Genomic DNA, 19,419 nt, shown 5'->3' on the forward strand with positions numbered 1-19,419 from the left:
AGACAAACATTCTTTGCTAAGACTCATAAAGTTGTTAACCAGAAAACATTTTTTCATCAAATGGTTTTGAACGGTCCAAGTGTCCAACTTTTACTACTTTTAAAACCGAACTTCGTAGTTTCTAGCATAAGAAAATCGATAAAATATGATGCGTAGCTCCTTATGCCGTCGTTAAGTTTTTATAACTTATCTGTCTAAAGATAATACACACCAATCCCGCAATTTTAGTATTTAGACTTAAATAACAGGTTAAAAATAATGGATCTGGTTCTATTGTTGATAATGATCAGGTTAGAATTTGTTATTAAGATAAAAACAGCGTGTTGTACAAATTTAGTCTCATGCGGCATGATTTTAAAGAGGTGGTAATTTTGAATGCGTATTTAATAAGGTATTTCCCGCGCTGATGCTTTGTGTAACCTGGAAATGAGGTTGTACTATATTGGCGGGAAATATTTGCCAATTATAGGAGACCTGAACAAAGGGGGTGGAATTTTCTTTGTTCCTTCATTTTTCACAACAAACCGTGGAAAAACAAAAACCCCGCGAAACTTTGACACAACACAGGACACTGGAAAGCAGGGAGCGTTACCCTTGTGGAAAGGAAATATATATTAAGTTTCATTTTGTGTTGACCCTGATCTGCTAATAAACTTGAATAAATCATAGAATTGCTTAAATAATTGTATGTAAGGAAACTGGATTGCTAAATGTTGGGCAGATTTGAGGAATATGGCTACTAAATGTATATCCATACAAAGTGAGAGTAATACAGGAACAAGAAAAACAAGAATTCTGCGACCTGCAACTACAAACCAGACAGACGTTTCTGTACCCACATTATCTCCAGTAACTCCTTCTGATTCACATTTCCATAGAAATATAACATCTTCCACTCCTGCATCATCTGAAACTCTCCAAGAAAACAACACAAGAAAGCAACCAAAGCCACAGGTATAAAAATGTATTTCCAGTCAAAAAAGTAACAACAAATTTTGGAGCGACAATATTCATGAATATGTATGTGTTTAAATAGGATCGACTTCAATGCCAGCATACAAACACTAGTCTAGCTAAAGTGTTTGTTCCCCTATTAAATGAAAACCCGCTAATAAAATCTAATGGTGCAAAACTCCTACTTTTTCTCTGCCTTTATACTTCCTCTTACTCCACGCTCCATCGTTCGTAAGGCCTTAACGTTGGTCACCTTTGTAGGCCAGCTGAATGGCAAATCTCCAATTCAAAAAGTCTTGCGCAGCATCATCAGTGAGATACTTTGATGCTGTATTTATTTTATTATCTATATTTTTCGCAGTCAACCTTGTGGCAATTTGCAGGTCCCTTAAAAAATCATGTTATTCAGCCAAGTATTTGCATTACATTGCAAGATATGTCCACAACATCTTTCGAATTGTAATAATAATAATAATAATAATAATAATAAATATTTAAAGTGGCTAGCCCAGAAAATCACAAAAACCTATAGTTAGTGGATTGTTTCCACTGGGGGCCACAGGTATTATAATATAGATAATATTAAAATTTTTAAAAAAATAAATGAAATATTATCTATAGAAAAAAATGAAATATTCAAAAAGTAGATTGGGCGAATGTGCTATGATAGATAAGTTACGACACCACTAAAAAAGAAATGAAGGAAATAAACTTAAAGGAAGGCAATCTAAGTGCGCAGATGTAATTAGACATGACGCTTTGTGGGAACAAAAGTAAAATTTAAAATTTAATATCCCCATGTTATAAATACAAACAAAGGCGATTCTTTCTGCAATACAGTTGGTAATTCGTTAAAAGTCATACCACCTTGATGACTAAAAGATTTCCCTGCGAATTCAGTCCTAAAATGGCCTTCCCTGATTGACTGTATCAGAATGGTAATGATGTAAAAAAAACATTAAGCAGATTTTTTTCGGTGTTTGTCCACACAAGAGTTGTTTTGTTATTGGACAGTGTAAAAAAACTTACGACATCGTATTTACATATATATAATTGTTTTACATCCTAGTTCATTTGAAACAGTGCTACTGTCCTGATAAGTGCGATGGTTAAATCTATTTATTTATGATCCTTTATCTTGTTTTCTCATTGTTGATGAACCAGATATAAACTTCCATCCAGACGATAAATGGTTAGGTATAAATTCCTTGTGTTTCTGCTATATATTTTATTATTTATTTTTAGGTGAAACGGAAGTTAGATTTAGAACATAAGTCAATTTTGCACCAGCAACAACCTCAAGGGTCGATTATATACTCTGCCTTTAAAGCTCCTGCGAAAGTATCAGCAGTGAGAAACGTACGTCCTACAAACATTATCAGAAAACAAAGAGCCAGATCAATGCCACAACCAATTGCACCTGCCATAGGTATGCCTGGAGTGAAAACAGAGAGTCTTAAATCATGTAGGAACTTTTATTTCTAACATTAAATGACAAATATTTTACTGAATTTTGTAGCTATACAGTTTGGTTTGATCACCATATGAATTAAGCTTTTTATATTTTCATGTAGCGCTTAAATCGCCAGCGTGTGAAAAAAGATATGAAACTTCATTGGGCATTCTTACAAAAAGATTTGTGTCACTACTACGAAATTCTGTGAATGGGATTCTGGACTTAAACAATGCTGCAGAACTCTTAGATGTACAAAAGCGCAGAATTTATGATATAACCAATGTTTTGGAAGGAATCGGAGTGATCGAAAAGAATTCTAAGAATAACATAAAATGGGTGTAAGTACTGCATTAGTATTTGTTTGCAAGCTGACTGTCCATACAGATGTTTGTGGCGGATTCCACCCCACTCCTTTCAATTTTTTTTAAAAAAAATTTTTTTGTTGGGCAGCATAGTTATGATCCTTCCTAGGTTTAAATATTTATAAAGGCACCTGCATGCTAAATTTTCAGGACTCGTACTTTCCGAGCTGTGGATATTGGCTATTACTTATAATCAGGAAAACTTTCGTTAGTATTATACATGAAGTTGACACTTACAAAACAACTTCATTTCATTAAAGGAAAATTTTTAACTAGTCAATCAAAAATATGTTAAGAAAACCCCAGACCGAATAGGCTTGAATACTATAGTACTATTATGTTTGTCCTAATATTTAGAGGTGCCAAGCATCTGGAACGTGTATCAGAGCCTGACGAGAGTCGAGACGAAACTCTGCTGGCAACAAATCTTGTCAATCTTCATCATGATATTGAGGATTTGAAACTGTCTGAAAGTCGACTGGATGAATTGATTGCGGAATGTCAACAGGAGATGAAGCAATGCAGTGCAGCAAAGCATATAAACAGGTGAGTTTATTTTTAGTCTGTGTAAAAAGGTTTTAGCATCTCACCTCAGTGCCTTCTTAAAAAAGTCAGTGCATGTAATCTGATGTGGTATCACAATTTGTAAAAAAGTTTAGTATCTTAGAAACGAAAATTTGTAATTTCTCCTTAATTTTGAAAAATAACAATTTTTCCCCTCCTCACTCTTTATAATTCTTTTCCTACCACCTACTTGTTGAGTAGTCACCATGTTTTACTTAGCAGTTTCTGCGAAAAAAAAAAACTACTTTTGATTTTGTGGGATAACAGCAAAATTTCTAGAGATTTCTATTTCAAATATTTTCGGAGGAAAAAACTTCTCTGTGCGGATTTTCCATAAGCCACAAAAGTTCCTTATGCAAAGTTATTCCCTTTCAAATATCAATTCAATAACGTATGAGTTATTTCAATGTTTTTGCATCTAGGCATTCCTATGTAACATATCAAGACATACGTGGTATTCAAGATTTTAATGATAAAACAGTGATCGCTATAAAAGCACCACCTGAAACGAAATTGGAGGTTCCAGATCCAGCCGAGGTAGCTACTGTTTTCAATCATCTTATTCTTCCTGAAAACCGTTATTTCAGGTTGCCTTTTAGCTTTTATTATTCTTAAGTTTATAATAAAAATATGGTAACCTTTTAAACTATCTAAACAAAGTTTATGGATTACGCATTGACTGTTAAGTGGTCTAATATTTGTTGACTTTATTTATTTATTTTTTTTTTTTTAAACACTTTCAGTCAATACAAATATGGTTGAAAAGTTCCAATGGGCCAATCGATGTTTACCTTTGTCCAGAAAGTAACAAAGAAAATCATATCCCCAGCAGCACGCAGGATGATTCCAACTTTTCAGATACCAGTTCCACAACTACATCGTCACCACTACACACGACAGAGCTTCCCTCTCTTGACAGTCTGAGTCAAAGTTCGGGATGTTTTGAGGATGAATCTCAAGATCTCCACTGCTTAAACAATATCCCAACATTGTCCTCCGTGAACACATACACTCCAAAATTCAAAGTGGAGCAGGATGAACTGGTGTACGATGCAAGATCGGACTTCTCAATATCACCGCTCATACCGTTAGAACCAAACTTCAAACCGGAAGATTATTTATTTTCGTTGGACAGCAATGAAGGGCTGACAGATCTCTTTGATGTTGACACTTTTTTGTGACGCTTCGGACAAATTAACTTATACTCAAAATAAATCTGAAATTGTTCCTTGTTTTTTTTTTCAAGCTTCGGTTTCATAGTTTTAGCCATACTTTAAGTATATCTTCAGTGTCTTCACGGAATGACAGGATTGCTACTCCTCAAAATTCTTCAATTTTAAACATTCTACTCCTTATGTCGACTCAATATTGAAAAGTTTCAATCTCCTCAAATCTCCTTTAGATTTTCGACAACCTTCCTAAATTTCCTTAATTTAATTTTTAGCACATGTTGCTATTAAAAATGCTCCATGGATACAGCAAAAGTTTGTTCTTCACCCATTCACCTCTAAAATCTCTTAAATTTCTTTGTAAAATCATGAAAATCTCCTCAACTTTTATTTTGGAAAATACCATAATCTTTAAAAGGTGAAGAGTTCTCATCAAATCTCATATTCGATATAAAAGCAACCCTGAATAAGTTACCAATACTTACCAATGTTGCCATTTAGTTCATTCTCTGTCAATTTGAAATATATTTACATGTAAAGATCGAGGCTAAGCAAGCTGAAGCTTTTAATTATAACTGTAAAAACGACTTCATGAAGATGAAAAACAAATTATTCTTGTTTTTTATTTAATATCTTCATAGCATAGATTTTTTTTCATCCTTTCTTTGTATCATATTGTAAATGTTGGAATGAAACCACACACAGAAGAAGAAGCTCCTCTTTTATTTGTATATTTTTAAAACATTATTTTAGTTATTTTTTTTATTTTCCATTTCAAAGCAAACGTTCTTACCAATTGTCAACGAAACGCGTACATAATTTAGCTTGGTTGTGACACATACACTATCCCATTTGCAGAGAAACGTACTTCCTCATTTTTTAACACACATTCAGTAGTCGTAACTTAACCTAAATTGTGATGGTGTGGGTAGTAAAGATTCTAAACTTCTATTTGACAGCCTAAAATACTGAGATTTGTATTCAAATGTTTTTTCATTTCCACAATTTGTGAAATGTATGACATTTTTATTTGTATATTTAAATTATAATGTATTAATACAAGAATCTCTGTATGTAAAAAGTTTTTTTTTATTTCCTTTGATGCATTACCATGAAATTTATGCAATTGATTAAAATATACACAAAACACCAATATTGGACATAATGTTCTCAGTTGTTTATTTTGTACTGGCATTTTAATTCAGAATATTGCATAAATTAAGTAACAGATCTGTTCAGAAAAAATGATCATTTAGTTTTAAGATTATGCCATCAACATGAATGTAATTAATTTTACATTTTTAGGGTAATCCAAGGTTCCAAGAAATATGAAATTCTGGTTAAAATCAGCAGAAAAAACGATCAGGGTCTCAGCCCTTTAATAATTGGCAACTTAAGCACCGTGCAAGCACAAAGTATCGCGCGTTTGTTGAACATGGCCAAAAACAGCACGGTTTTATCTATAGACAGCTGATTCAAGGGTACAAAAACCGGAACAATTATTTTTTTATCTAAAACTAAACAAATTTGAGTGTTCCTTGTTTTTTTATCTAAACAGTGAAATCACATCATTCTTGCCTAAAACTACTGTCATTCTCGAGGCATGTCTCAAAGCGCTCTAGGCAGAATGTATTTAACACGTCCAGATATAATGGAAGATGTACCCGAAATGTAAGAAGCTCATTCACTTCGGAACATATAATGAGGCTTAAATTTTGAACCACACTGACTAATAGAAGTTATACTTCGGCTCATCAAAAAGTTAACCTACTCTATGGTTTGAAGGGTTCTATGAAAAAAAGATTCGTACCTATTTAAGCTTGATGTTTGCGAGTTTGGGAAATTATTGTTGTTAATTCAATCAGAAATCAGTCTCAATTGCTAAAGGTATTTTTTTTTAGTTGCTAAGAAGCTGCTAAACGTATTGTTGGAAGATAACAGCTTATAATATTTCTGCACTTCATATTATTCTTTAGTGTCAATGCTTGATTGCTTAACTTTCCAATTCTTCAGTACGACCAGTTGTTTAAGTTAACCCAAATCTCAACCTCTGAACTTAGCAACTGTGGTGCGTATCAAAAGAAAAATGTACGTAAAAACATAATTACTATTTTAAAAACAACATTACAGAAGTTATTTACGTTCTCTGAAAATTTCATCATCTTAAACTTAATCTGATTGTGTCACTGCTCTAATTTGTAAATATTGTACCTGAACAATCAATTCGTCAATAAAATGTTCGGAAAAACATTAAACATATCGCTCTAAGATGCATTATTACAAATAAACCTGCACTTTACAAGTAATGCAATGATGATGATGATGATCGAGCGGACCATTAAACATGTGAGCGATCTCACAAACAAAATTGAAACTAAAAGTTTTGTAATATCACCACTTAACCTATTTTTAAAAGTAACTAAAACATTGTTTCGTCATGCAATAGGAGCCATGTTTACTCAAGTTAAGGTTATGTGAGGAATGTTATTTTTTTTCGTGTAATGTTTACGTAAGAACGTTAAAGTTTGCAAATTTGTGTTTCAGCGCTGTGGTTACATGAAATGAAGGAAAGTTTATTTTTTTTTTGTATAGTAATTTATTTTTTAATTTTATGGTTATTTGTTGGATATTAGTATTGTGTTTTTAAATGCTGTATAAAGTGATCTGAAGTGAATAAAACAGGATTCGTTTCAAATTACGAAGACTTACTCTGTTTTCATGTCAAAAAAAAAAAAAAATCACAAAACTCCATATTGCTTGTATTACTTCTTTTCTGTCAATCGTTTATAATTCAATGCGTTCAAACTTTTGCAGCTACTATTGCACTTCCATAAAAGCAAAATCTTCGTCATTTAAAAAAACAAAAAAACACAAAACAATTTCAAGATTCCGTTCGCTCGTTTTTTGTTTTCATGCTGTAAAAATAAATCAAAATGTCTCCAAAAAGAAGTTTGAATTTTCTTTCTTTTTTCTTTCCCGGCTCTTGTTCAGCAAATTTCTACAAGCACGACGGTATTTTTTCTACCATACCATTAAGCGGAACTCATAAGGTTAGCCATATCGTCTGGTGAAAGAAATGTTTCACCGTAACCTCATTGCATTTTCTCATTGCTTTTGTTGAAATTTGTCACCGAAAGAAAATAAGTGGTGAGAAGACGATATATATATATCATACCTAGGCGATAGATAGATTTTTTATTGACATTTGGTGTTAAGAAGAATAGACCAGTTTCAGACTTAAAATTGACCAATTACTGATAAATAACACATTGATCACTAAAGCGCCTCCAATGCAATAGTTCGCAGTCATATAATTAAAATATTATTTTTTTACTTATGCTAACAAACAATTGTATTTGAATGATATTGACGTGCTAGTTGGGTTAAAATATGTATTCTTGATACGTTTTCTGATCATTTTCTTTCTAGAAGCAACTGCATATGAATATGACAATGAACTTAATGTATTTGGTGTTCAGTTTCTTCGCATTTCTTTTTGCAAACTGTCTACAAGGTGAGTATAGACTTCCATTTGTTGTGTGATTTTTCTTTTATGAAATCCAAATATAAATAAAATATAAAAACACTGCATTTAGTTCTACCATTTTGAAACAAATAAGCACGGGGAATAAATATATTTGATATCATTTTCAACTCTTCTGGTTAGATCCTATCCAAGGACTGTTCTTCTGTATAAGGTCTTCTTCTTCTTAGTTTAGTTTTCCTTCCTCTTGCTTCTGTATAACCCTGACTTTTTTCCCAGTTGAGAAACCAGCAACCACATTAATACCCTCAAGTGACCCAAAGTAAAGTTTCTTGTTGCTACGAATTCCATTCAACATCCATCAAACATTGTTCAGGCTTGCATTTAAGATTCTAAAACATTTTGCTTTTTTTACTTTCCAGAAAACACGTGTGATTTTGAGGAAGAAGGAGTTATCTGGACACCATGTGGAGATCACAATGTCACCAATACACAATGCACAGATGTTTATAACTGTTGCGTTGCCCCGGAGAAATTTTTAAAGAAAAGAAATTGGACAGAAACATGTTTAAAAGTGTCTAAAAGGTATCTTTATAATAATAGCCTTCGTTTATCTGTTTGTCTGTCTGTAAAGGAAACAAGAATTGCGATATAAAAAGGACAGGCAACCCTGTCGATTTTTCCACGGGCTGACGACTAATTTGTTATATTTCGGTGGATTAAAACAACTTTTTTGACGATGTGGTATATTCGATGTATAAATAATTAACTCTAGAGTTGCATAACATATTAAGGTCAGTACCTCAACCAAAGCAATTAAAAAGCAAGTTAGTTAAAAAATTAATATTTTTCAATCTAAAGTCTTTTGAACTTGCAAAAATTACTTTAAATTGTTTGTCAAATTAGTGGATGCTTCTAGGTATAAAAAAATAATTCCACATGATGCATAACATTATTCTTTTTACTGTAATTGGTCAGAAAACTATAACCTTTATTTTTTCTTTCTGGTTTCATTATTTTGCCTCCTTTTTCGTTTATTAAAAAAGTTTATGTCACTTTTCACTTATATAGCCCAGGTATCACAAATGGAACCTGTCAATACTACAATGGTTCGGTATGTTTCCAATCAGATGCTGAAAAGAATAGCACAAACATATACCGATATATAGATTCTAAAATTGGTATGGAACAAACAGATGAAATTTTTGGAGAGTTTTTTGAAGCCCTTCGAGATAGAGCTGTTAGCAGGCAGGAATGTACTGATATTCTCTCCCCAGCGATGTGCACCTATGGGATTCCCGCATGCTACTATGATGGCACACCACAACAAATTTGTCGAGAAGATTGCGAACATATAATGGAGTTATGCAAGGACGATTTAAGTAAATTATTAGGAGCAATACAGTATATATCACTTAAAAAAAGAATCGACTTTGCACATCTCGCTGTTTTGGAAGGGTGTGGTTCTTTTCAATATTCATATGAAATTGACAGCAGATCGAACAAAACGTGTGCTTACCTGTTTAAAGATCTTGGTGAGATGTTTTATGTATTATGTTTCTACGTGTTTTGCTACATTCATCAGAACCTTTACCTGTTAAAGAAAGCAAAATCCTTAAATGATAATCTAAATGAAAGGATAGCTGAAAATTTGCACAACATATATTACAAATAAGATGATAATAACTCTACAAACCAAAGGGTTTATTTCTACTCTCCTCTAATTTTAACCGTGTCGAAACGTTGCAGATAAGAGTCGTTTAGGAATGCATTTCGAACCAAATAGGCTGCGTCTTTACAGGAAACTGAGCTGCCCGATATGCTAATCAAACTAATTCCGCTTTAAAAAGTGAAATGATTTTGCTCCAAAACATCAGTGGCAAGAAACGAAAACAAGATTAAAAGGCAAAAAAAAGTTAATGTTTTCAACTAATGAATTAATTAACTACTTTTCTTAGAAGACTCATAGCCTGCATATAGTACACACTGGATATCTTTCCAGGATGTGTAAAGATGATTTCATTAGCAAACTATCGTGATTGCTCGATTAAGTACCTCCTCTCAATCAAACGACTATCTCCACTTTTCACCTCTCTTCATTAAACGCCCCTCCTGATTAACTACTTTACTCGATAAACCGCCTCTGTAAACTTCACCGCCCTTCTCAATTACTTATTTTACTCAATTAACCGCCTGTTTTGTTTTAACCGCTCTTCTCGATTTTAACGCCCGTCTTGAGTAACAGCTTTACTCAATTAACCGTCTTTCTCAAATAACCGTCTTTCTCTAATCAACGCTCCAGGAAACTACCAATTCATAGCGTAACTAATAAAAATGAGCTTTTTTTAAAAACATTTGTACGCTTACCTGCTTTTTATTACGCACCTCTTTTGACTAAGTCCTACCCCCGTCCTGAGGAGCGATTTGAAACTAGCACTCCACGCGGTTGATGAAGCGTTAAAGGTAACACTTTAACCAGAATGATCCACCTTTTTACTGTTTTGTTAGATAGAAGTCGACCAATTGCAGCTGAGAGTTCGAAATTACCATTAATTGCCACAGTATCCGCAGCTGTTGTGCTTGTGGTCACAATTGTTGTAATCGTTCTTGTGTTGCGTCATCTTCGAAAAAGAAAACAAATGTACAAAGGTGATCATGAAGGCGCTACCTCGATGACTTCAATTCGTGATCGAATCCGACAGGATTCATACGTCAATCCATTAATGGAGCTGTTAGCTAGCTCAAAACCTGGAGAGCTAGTACAATATCCGCTTGATTGCGTCGAATACATTCGAGATCTTGGTGAAGGACAATTTGGAAAAGTTTTTCAAGGTAATAATCTTGTTGCAGTTTAGTCAAAATAATGTGCTGATCAATTGAAACCTCTTTGAATAACCACAGTCCCAGATTACCACACTTTTAAAAGCCGAAAGGCAAAGTTAATACACTTAACTGAATTTTATAAGGAATGATTAGATCCTTCCCAATCCCTTAGAATATTTAAGCTTACTATCAGGTAACTTTAGGTAAATTCAGTACAGTGGACTCTATCTATCTCGAACTCGAAAGAGATCAACGGTAATTTAAACAGGTTGTATGCGACATAGATGGTATTTAATATAGATGGTATTCGATATAGACGGTATTCGAGATAAACGATATATGAGATAGATGATATTCGGGATAAACAGTTTTTGAGACACAACGATTTCAAGATAGACGGTTTTGAGATAGACGATGTTCCAGGCGGTATTAGAGTCTATTGTATTTGTTTTTATGGAGTTTTTTTAAAGGGTTTAATCTCAGGTCAAGTCATGCCAAAGGCCATAAAAGTTTGCTTTTTTGTGTGTTTGCAGGACGTGTGCATGGTGTTGTCAAAGGTGAGGAGAGTACAGACGTTGCAGTCAAATGTTTGAAAGAAGGTTCCTCACCACAAGCGCTTGATGAGTTTCACAAAGAAGTTGCATTGATGTCAGTGCTACAACATGTGAACATATTGCGCTTACTTGCTGTGTCGACAGAAGAAGAACCATATTGCATGATTTTTGAATTCATGGAAAACGGTGACTTGAACGAGTACTTGAGAAAGTGGAAAGGAAAAGGTATGTAATTTGTTAGTTGTTATTGTTGTGTTGTGATGTGGGACTACGGATATCATTTCATATTGAGAATTAATAAATATAGGTTTAATGCTTTTTATCAGTTGCTTATTTTGCAATAAAATTCCAGACCAGAGAAGTCGACACAGATACAAAGAGTCCAGAAAAATAAACAATGCCAACCTTCATTTAGATTTAGTTTATTTTAGATTTTTTTAACCATAGCACTGTGTTTATTTCTAGAGCACCTTAACGACAACGATTTGATCAAAATATGCAAACATGTGGCAGCTGGAATGGAGTATTTAGCCTCAAAGAAATTTCTTCATCGAGATCTTGCAACAAGAAATTGCTTAGTTGGAACGGATATGTTTGTAAAGATAGCAGATTTTGGAATGTCCAGAAATATTTACCACTCTGATTATTATAGGGTAAAAGTGGGATTCTTATTTTGTAGCTTGCATTGTAAGGTTTTGAAAGATCTACGGGCTGACACGATCCTTGAAAGTACTGGGATTTGTCAACTGCCACGAAGCACACTGGAGTTTGACTGACGTTGACAGATTTTTCGTAATTTGTTTTTTTTTTTATTAGGCACAACTTTAAAAGCAGTTAATATTTTAGCATATTACTAAAATTGATAACTTCCATGTAAACTCAATCAAGAGGGGATTGTGATTCTATTTTTTGGGATTATTCAATCCTTCGTCTTTTATAGGCCTGATATATTAAATTGTTTTAATCTCTTTTTTTTGATAATTTTTTTTATACTTATTTAAATAGTTGTTAAAGGGATTGACATTGCCTATTGAATAATTAAAAAAAAAAATGTTATGCAGATATAAATTCATTTTTTTAAGTAATTAAATTTAAATAATTTCAAATAATTTTTTTAATTAATTGGTTATTACGCATAATAAATATAACCCTAACCCTTATACATAATAGCCAGTAAATGTATAAATTTCCAATTGATCCTACTATAACATATACATGCATGTTTCACAGGTCGGTGGCGAGGCAATGTTGCCTATTCGCTGGATGCCACCCGAAGCGATCTTATATGGTAAATTTACTGTGGCAGCAGACGTTTTTTCGTTTGGTGTTGTATTATGGGAAATATTTAGCTTTGCACTTCAACCGTTTTATGGATATTCAAATGAAGAAGTCATTGATTTCATTAAGAAGGTACGCCGCCATATTATTGTTGGATAAAGGGTTGCTGTTTTTCGAATTTATGGCAAATTTTAGGGGTTTTTTAGATAACGTGTATTAAAATGACGAGCACTTTTGACGTTGTTTTTTGCAATATGTTAAGAAGGAAAGTTTCTATAGTACTGGTCCAAAAATCTTAAAAGTTCATTGTTGTTAATAATCGACATGAAAAATCCTAAAATTTCTAGTTTATCAGCGATCTACAAAACCCTGATCTAAAAAATCCTCAACTTATTAACCAGGTCATTCTAAGAATATTCACTAGAATCAGATAGTACAATTTAAAGAAAGCACTTCATTATCACCTGACAATTTTAAGATTTTCGTATTTTTCAGGGAGTTCTCTTACCCCAACCAGAAGATTGTCCTGAATGGATATACAACATAATGTTGGGATGCTGGAAACGTGAACCTGAAGATAGAATGAGTTTCTCACAAGCATTAAAGTTGTTGAAAGGACAGTTTCCTGATTATGACGAACCAAGTGAGTGTAATTAGTTGTGTGAGAAGCATATGGGTAATTTACAGAATGAGAATAATTACTAAAGTTGGGAAGTGGTTTTCATTGCCGTCCATTGCAGAGATTGCTAAAACAACATTTCAATGTGCTGCGATTTAACAAAGATATGGGTTTAGTGGCATGCTAAAAAAAATTTCCAGCTTTTTATTAAACGCCCTCTTGATATAACGCCTCTTTGGAACATTTATTTTTTTAAGTAAACGCCCCTCGTCATTTATTAAGAAAAATACGGCATATATTTAACTACCCTATCACATCCATAGCCTTTTTAGATACAAGGCTATCCCGACAAACATTGATTACATACTCTTTTTAGGAGGAGCATCACCCTCCACATCAGCTGAAGGCTACGATGTTGTCACTGTCATTCCACCAGAGTCAACGTACGATCAGGTTCCATTGCACAATGAAGACGAAGACGAAAAAGTTGCTCCTACGACGGAGGGTAAACAATATTATCAAAATGTAAAAACATCTATGGAAAAAAGTACGTAAAGCTTAGTTTACATTAGGGTTTAATTGCTTATTAAGTTCGTGAAGCTTTAAGAATCATCATCGAATAATAGCTGGTGGCATGAAGTATTAAATTACTTTGCACGAAATCCATAATAAAGCTGTGGGGAAACCGTTTTGGAGATAAAGAATAAGGCTATTATCAAGTCTAGTGGTTATTAAATTTATAGAAAGACCCGAATTGCGACATTAATAAGGACTTTGTTGAATGTTGTTTACTCGTCAGATTCGACTTGCTTTATTGATAATAGGAAACAACTATTTTTTGTTTGGTAAAATCATACTTACTACCACAGCTCACATAAATAACGAAACCATCGATCTTTTAGATCCGAGTTTAGCAGAAGAAGCACCGTGCTATCAAAACATCAAGCCAAATCAACCGCACCGTAAGAATGATATGTTTTTATTCATCCATAGTTCTTGGACGATTTTAGACATTAAACTGATCCGACGAACACAAAGGATCGGATGGTGGGATGGGTCAGATGTCCAATGGGGCCTCTTATGTTTTTTAGATATAGTTTAGGTGGCTTTGAAAAAAATTATTTTCTCCATTTTAACACAATAAGACTTTATATTTTGAATAATGTTTTAGGCAATCTGGAGGCACCAACTATGGTGGGCTTTTTTAGTACATATGTTGGCCCCTCCACTTTTAAGTGGCCCTATAAAATATTTTAATTTATGCTTATCAGAAATCAAAAAAAAAAAAGAAAATCGCGGGGGAGATTTAGTTTCAAGCTTTTAATTTAATATTTTACAGGTCAAATACACAAAAAACTGAAAAAGCTTAAGAGGCCAAACATTTTCACCAACTTGCAGAGACATCTTCTCTATTTAAATGCAACAACTTGATTTCTCCATAGCATACATAACAAAACATAGCATATCGAAATGTGTGAAATCTCTCGATACCTGAAGTATATTCCATACATAAATATAAGACTTACAATTTGGTGATAATCCCAAAAGGACGAGAAATCATTCATTTTTTGTTTCACATCCTGAGAAATATTATTCTGTTTTAGAAAATAATGACGATGGACATTCAAACGGTGCATTTGATGATGACAACAATCTCACTGCTTCTCTCGTACCTGCAGAACTACGTAAGTTTAAGAAGATGTACCTTCCTAAATTCCTTTTAAAGCTTCCCTACCGCATAAAATAAGTTAAGCTCATAAGAAAGATTTTTCAAAGTTATCTAGAAAATTCTTCGTTCTCGAAATATATGTGTTGAAAATTTTGCAAATCATTATGACGTCATCCACTAGCTCTAAAACATGTTGTTTTTAAGTGTATTGATGGTAACTAAATATTGAAATTTAGGTAGAATGTTTAAAACGCCAAAATTAAATGTCCAAAAAAATGTTTTAACCCTACATACCGTGGTAAACCGTTAAATATAAAACCTCAATCAGGGCTAACTTATAATGTCAGCATAATTTAGTGCAACTTCTCGTCCAAAATTTTGAGAACCCATGGATAAATCCAAAAATGTAAATTTATCGTATGAAAATTAGCATGTTTAAATTTTAGTATTTTCTTTTATTTGTCAGGAAGAACTTCAAAAACAAACAATAAGACAAACTCTCTCCCAAAAGTTAGAAAAAGTATTGAAAAAAAAGCTTTGAAGGTCTCCAAAACAGACTCATATCCACGTGGTGGAGGCTCTTTGGGTGGAGGTCGTTCTATTAAAGATGTTTTAAAAGAAGATGCAAGATATGTGTCTGGAGACAGTCTCGCGAAAGCTGCAGAACCAATCGGTACGTAATTTTTTGTTAAAGTTCGAACACAATATTTTTTAAACGTTTGAAATCTCGCACTGTTTTTCTTGTTTTAAATCTTTACGAATGGTTTCCGATGAAAAATATACTTTAACTCTAAATTATGCGAACAGAGAAAATACTTTCATAGTTATACAAATTAAAAAAGTTGAGGTGAAAAACTTCATTTGTTTGATATAGAAGGATGAATGCAGATAATGAGTCTCGGCTTTAATGTCAGTCTTGAGTTACTGTTTCATTTCGGTCACTTGAGACGTTTTAAATCATGGGGCGTTTCACATAACTTTCTTAAGGCGACTGCCAATCGGGACAACATTTTGGCCAACATAGGTCACCGAAATTTGTTGGCCAACATCCTGTCTTGATTTGCAGTAGCTGTAAACATGTTGGCGAAGAAAAAATAAGCCAAAAATAGCGGCATGTGGGCGGTGAAAAAAAAAACCGTGCTTGATACTTTAAGGGCAGAAATTTTCGCGGGCAGAAATTTTCGCGATTATCGCGATTTTGGCCCCTTTCTGCGAAAATCTCTGCTCAGTAAGAAATTTAACCTGAAATTCGCGAAAGTTATTTTCGCAAAAAATCAACTTTTTCTAAAAATCTCAAAAGTTTTTTCCAGGTTTTAAGCGCTGAAAAATCTTAAATAACGAGGGCCCTGAGGAGAAGGGTAGAAATAATAGAATCACAACGAAAAAAATTAACAGCCTGAAAAATGGCTCCAAAGCCCGACTCAATGTGGGAAAATCAGCTAAAATATCGAAAAACGGAAGGGTTTGAATATCTTTGTATCAGATATTTCATTGGAAAGATATTCGATTTAAAAACAATTTTTTTTCATTAAAATCCATTGTCATTTGCGAAAGTTTTTGTTTTCAAAAATGTAGATTTTGGAAAATTATTCTATTTTGTCTGTAAAATTTCTTCCAGAAGTAGAATTCACGAAAATTAACTTCGCGAAATTTCTGCCCCCAAAGATTTCTGCCCTTAAAGTAAACAAAACTTATTTGTAAACGCAAAGATATGGCTGTTGGAATGCTTATTACCTTTGATTAAAACATTTATTCGTAGATCTAGGCAAAGTTTAAATGTATAATATTTATGTTATGAATATGCAGAGAGTTATTCATAAAGTTAAGCTAGCTACTCAATGAGTTTTACGTACTTCCATCTTGAAGGAAGAAGGAAGAAAACAGCTCGTTTAAGCTTCTACCAAGCTATTCCATTTTTACCAAGCTATTCCATTTTCACATCAAAAACTTTTTGATATTAATTAAACCGTGTCTACAAATTTTTGTTTGTCTTTTTTTTTGCGAGAAATTTTTGTCTGGCATACTGAAGAGGAGTATAAGTTTAATATCTACTAGGAAACCTTGTTTGTTAACTTTCCTTGCCTTAAATGTTGGAGGTGTTAAATGAATCAACGTTACTAGTGTGTTGGGCAAGTTTTAGATACAATATGACTGTTAAGGCTTTGAAGATTTATTGTTTTCTTTTAAGATGCACCGAGTAGGCACATCCAACCTTCATTTCGTCCATCAAGTGAATTTCTACAATTTCATGGTTACGGTGAAGATATTCAGGCTACAGACCCTGATGAAAGAAATATGATAAAGAAAATAATTGAAGGTGATCACTCAAAGCATGGAAAATAGTTCTTTTTGATCAAAGAGCTGACTATGTTGATGCAAACAACAAGGCAATAAACATCGCACTTTGAAGGCATCCTGACCACCCGTGGTCGTGTTTTGTATTTAAAGTTCCCGCTGATTGGCTGTTATTGGAACGACCTCTTTTGTCAATTTAGCCACTAAAATACTTTCTTGGTTCTTTCATAAGATAGACTTAAAAACGTTTTTATTAAGTTTTGTGAGATTATGTGCTGGTAAATACATTATTGATTCGATATTCAAAGTTTTATTCAAACGAAGATGATATTTAATAGTTGTTTCAAGAAATATTTTGAGTTTTTAAACCGTCAACTGGATTCCATATCAGGAGGCAAGAAAAATGAAACACGCTTCTAAAACTACTTGAAATAATTCTTATTTTTATTTATCTGAATAATACTCCGAAGCTCATATGCGGTGTACATTTAATATTATGTTTATTATAAGCATATATTTTGCTTTTATATTTTGCTTTACGGTTTTTTCGAAGTAAAGGAAACCAGAAACTCTAGTCACGGATGACATAGCATTGATATCATTTATTTTAACGCAACCACATGAATTTATTTTTTTGTAGAATAACATCCGTTTGACTTCAACTTAGAATTTAGCGAATTTAAAAATTTAAATTGATAACTGATTCATTGAAAAATTGTTTAGAGAAAACACTGAAAACATAATGATTTTCGCGTGTACCGCAAACTTCTTTTAATTTCGCGAAAACTTGTTTTGAGTATGCGAAAATATTTTAAAATTGCTTTTTACTAACTAACAAAAAATTGTTTTAGTGGAAAAATAAAAATTCATTTTAGCAAGCGAATTCGTTCACCCAATTTTGTTATTCATAGAGAAAAAGTCAGCGTAAAAAAAGTCGGTAAAAATTTTGAATCGGTTAAGTTATTAGTTACCCGCACAAAATTTACAAACTATTTATCACAATACTTATTGAGTTTATAAAATCTTGGATGAAATAAAAACAAATGTGTTTGTTTTCTCCAAAAATTTTATACAAAGAAATTTGTTACGATCCTTCGTTTCATACAATAATTTCAAGCAACTGAAAATGCCTGTTACTTCCTTTTCAAGAAATTCTTTTCTTAATGGAATAAAAAGGGGATCAAAATTGACAAAGTCGAAAAAAAATCATTAAAATAAGGAAAATATTTTGATCGCTAAAAAACTTTAGTTACTAAGAAAAAATTTAATCATTACCTACAAAATTTTTTCATTGAAATGCAAAAGATATAAAAGCGGTGTAAAACTATAGTTGTTATTTTCATATTGTGTAAAAAGAAGATAAAATAATCAGAATTTTTAGGATTTTATAACAATGTATAGCAAATTTTATTGATTATAGATTTTTTTTAGTCGAAATTTTTTATTTGTAGTAAAATGTTTTTAACACATCGATTTTATATGTAGGTATGTATCATATTTTAGATAAAAAAAAGTTAACTAAAAAATTGGATTCTAACAGTTTTATCTTTCAATTAACATAAAAAATTACCCTTCTTATTTCTATGTTCTCAGCAGATGGGAGGATCACACAGTTACAGTGTTTGTTATGAGGCAAAAAAACTCATTTTAGCCCGCACTGGTAATATAAGAGCTGCAAAATTCGGACTAATAATCAATCAGTCAGTAAATATTAATTTTAAGAAAATCACTATGATTACCGTGGTATAAAAAGTCATCATGCTCCTCATATTTACCTTAATATTTTAAACAACACAAAAAGTACAACCTCGACTTATTTAAAATCCGCCATTTTTAAATCTATATTATTGCTTAAGAATCAAAGTTTTGTACATATGTAGTGCCAAGAGCATTTACGTTTTCATTTTCTTTTTTTGTTAATTCCACATAGCGATTCTTAGTGTCCAATCAAGACTACCTATGGGCTTCTTCACAACTACGCCCTGTGCCCTAGGTGCGTTCTCCCGCATTTTAAAAAAAACGTTAATTTGACGTAAATACAGTCTGGAAGTGTCGTTTCTTTACTCCAGAATGCTGAAATGACGGGAGTTTATATTCGTAAATGATATCTCATTTTTTAAAGAAAAAAAACCCCTCGTTTTATATAACTGTACTCACGTGTATTTTTCTTAAGATCCTGTAACAAAATCTGG

The 19,419-nt window shown here is 32.8% G+C and overlaps 2 protein-coding genes across 4 annotated transcripts; both read left to right on the plus strand.

The window, feature by feature from the left end:
* Positions 1–537: 537 nt before the first annotated feature.
* LOC130647355 (transcription factor E2F6-like) lies at positions 538–5,658 on the plus strand. 2 transcript variants are annotated; one of them, XM_057453179.1, is made up of 6 exons: positions 538–954; positions 2,200–2,383; positions 2,529–2,748; positions 3,130–3,318; positions 3,759–3,873; positions 4,080–5,658. In XM_057453179.1, the coding sequence occupies exons 1-6, from the start codon at positions 733–735 to the stop codon at positions 4,515–4,517; spliced, it is 1,368 nt and encodes a 455-aa protein (XP_057309162.1). In that variant the 5' UTR covers positions 538–732; the 3' UTR covers positions 4,518–5,658. The 2 variants fall into 2 exon arrangements, with proteins under 2 accessions (XP_057309162.1, XP_057309161.1); XM_057453178.1 differs by having other exon boundaries at positions 540–954; positions 2,200–2,419.
* A 1,079-nt stretch (positions 5,659–6,737) lies between these two features.
* LOC130647298 (muscle, skeletal receptor tyrosine-protein kinase-like) lies at positions 6,738–18,758 on the plus strand. 2 transcript variants are annotated; one of them, XM_057453093.1, is made up of 13 exons: positions 6,738–8,019; positions 8,412–8,574; positions 9,061–9,524; positions 10,498–10,821; positions 11,346–11,591; positions 11,832–12,019; positions 12,597–12,776; positions 13,140–13,287; positions 13,640–13,810; positions 14,166–14,225; positions 14,868–14,948; positions 15,399–15,605; positions 17,121–18,758. In XM_057453093.1, the coding sequence occupies exons 1-13, from the start codon at positions 7,947–7,949 to the stop codon at positions 17,273–17,275; spliced, it is 2,460 nt and encodes an 819-aa protein (XP_057309076.1). In that variant the 5' UTR covers positions 6,738–7,946; the 3' UTR covers positions 17,276–18,758. The 2 variants fall into 2 exon arrangements, with proteins under 2 accessions (XP_057309076.1, XP_057309077.1); XM_057453094.1 differs by having other exon boundaries at positions 13,640–13,768.
* Positions 18,759–19,419: the final 661 nt, after the last annotated feature.

The sequence above is a fragment of the Hydractinia symbiolongicarpus genome, chromosome 6, assembly GCF_029227915.1.
Source record: "Hydractinia symbiolongicarpus strain clone_291-10 chromosome 6, HSymV2.1, whole genome shotgun sequence".
NCBI classification, from domain to species: Eukaryota; Metazoa; Cnidaria; class Hydrozoa; order Anthoathecata; family Hydractiniidae; genus Hydractinia; species Hydractinia symbiolongicarpus.

Bases quoted from the DNA above. Each gene is read 5' to 3' on its own strand.
- LOC130647355 (XM_057453178.1), top strand. From the start codon at position 733: ATGGCTACTAAATGTATATCCATACAAAGTGAGAGTAATACAGGAACA. The intron at 2,420-2,528 runs GTAGGAACTTTT...ATTTTCATGTAG, and splicing joins AACAGAGAGTCTTAAATCAT to CGCTTAAATCGCCAGCGTGT. The intron at 2,749-3,129 runs GTAAGTACTGCA...CCTAATATTTAG, and splicing joins AAGAATAACATAAAATGGGT to AGGTGCCAAGCATCTGGAAC.
- LOC130647298 (XM_057453093.1), top strand. From the start codon at position 7,947: ATGAATATGACAATGAACTTAATGTATTTGGTGTTCAGTTTCTTCGCA. The intron at 11,592-11,831 runs GTATGTAATTTG...GTTTATTTCTAG, and splicing joins GAGAAAGTGGAAAGGAAAAG to AGCACCTTAACGACAACGAT. The intron at 13,811-14,165 runs GTACGTAAAGCT...TCGATCTTTTAG, and splicing joins AAAAACATCTATGGAAAAAA to ATCCGAGTTTAGCAGAAGAA.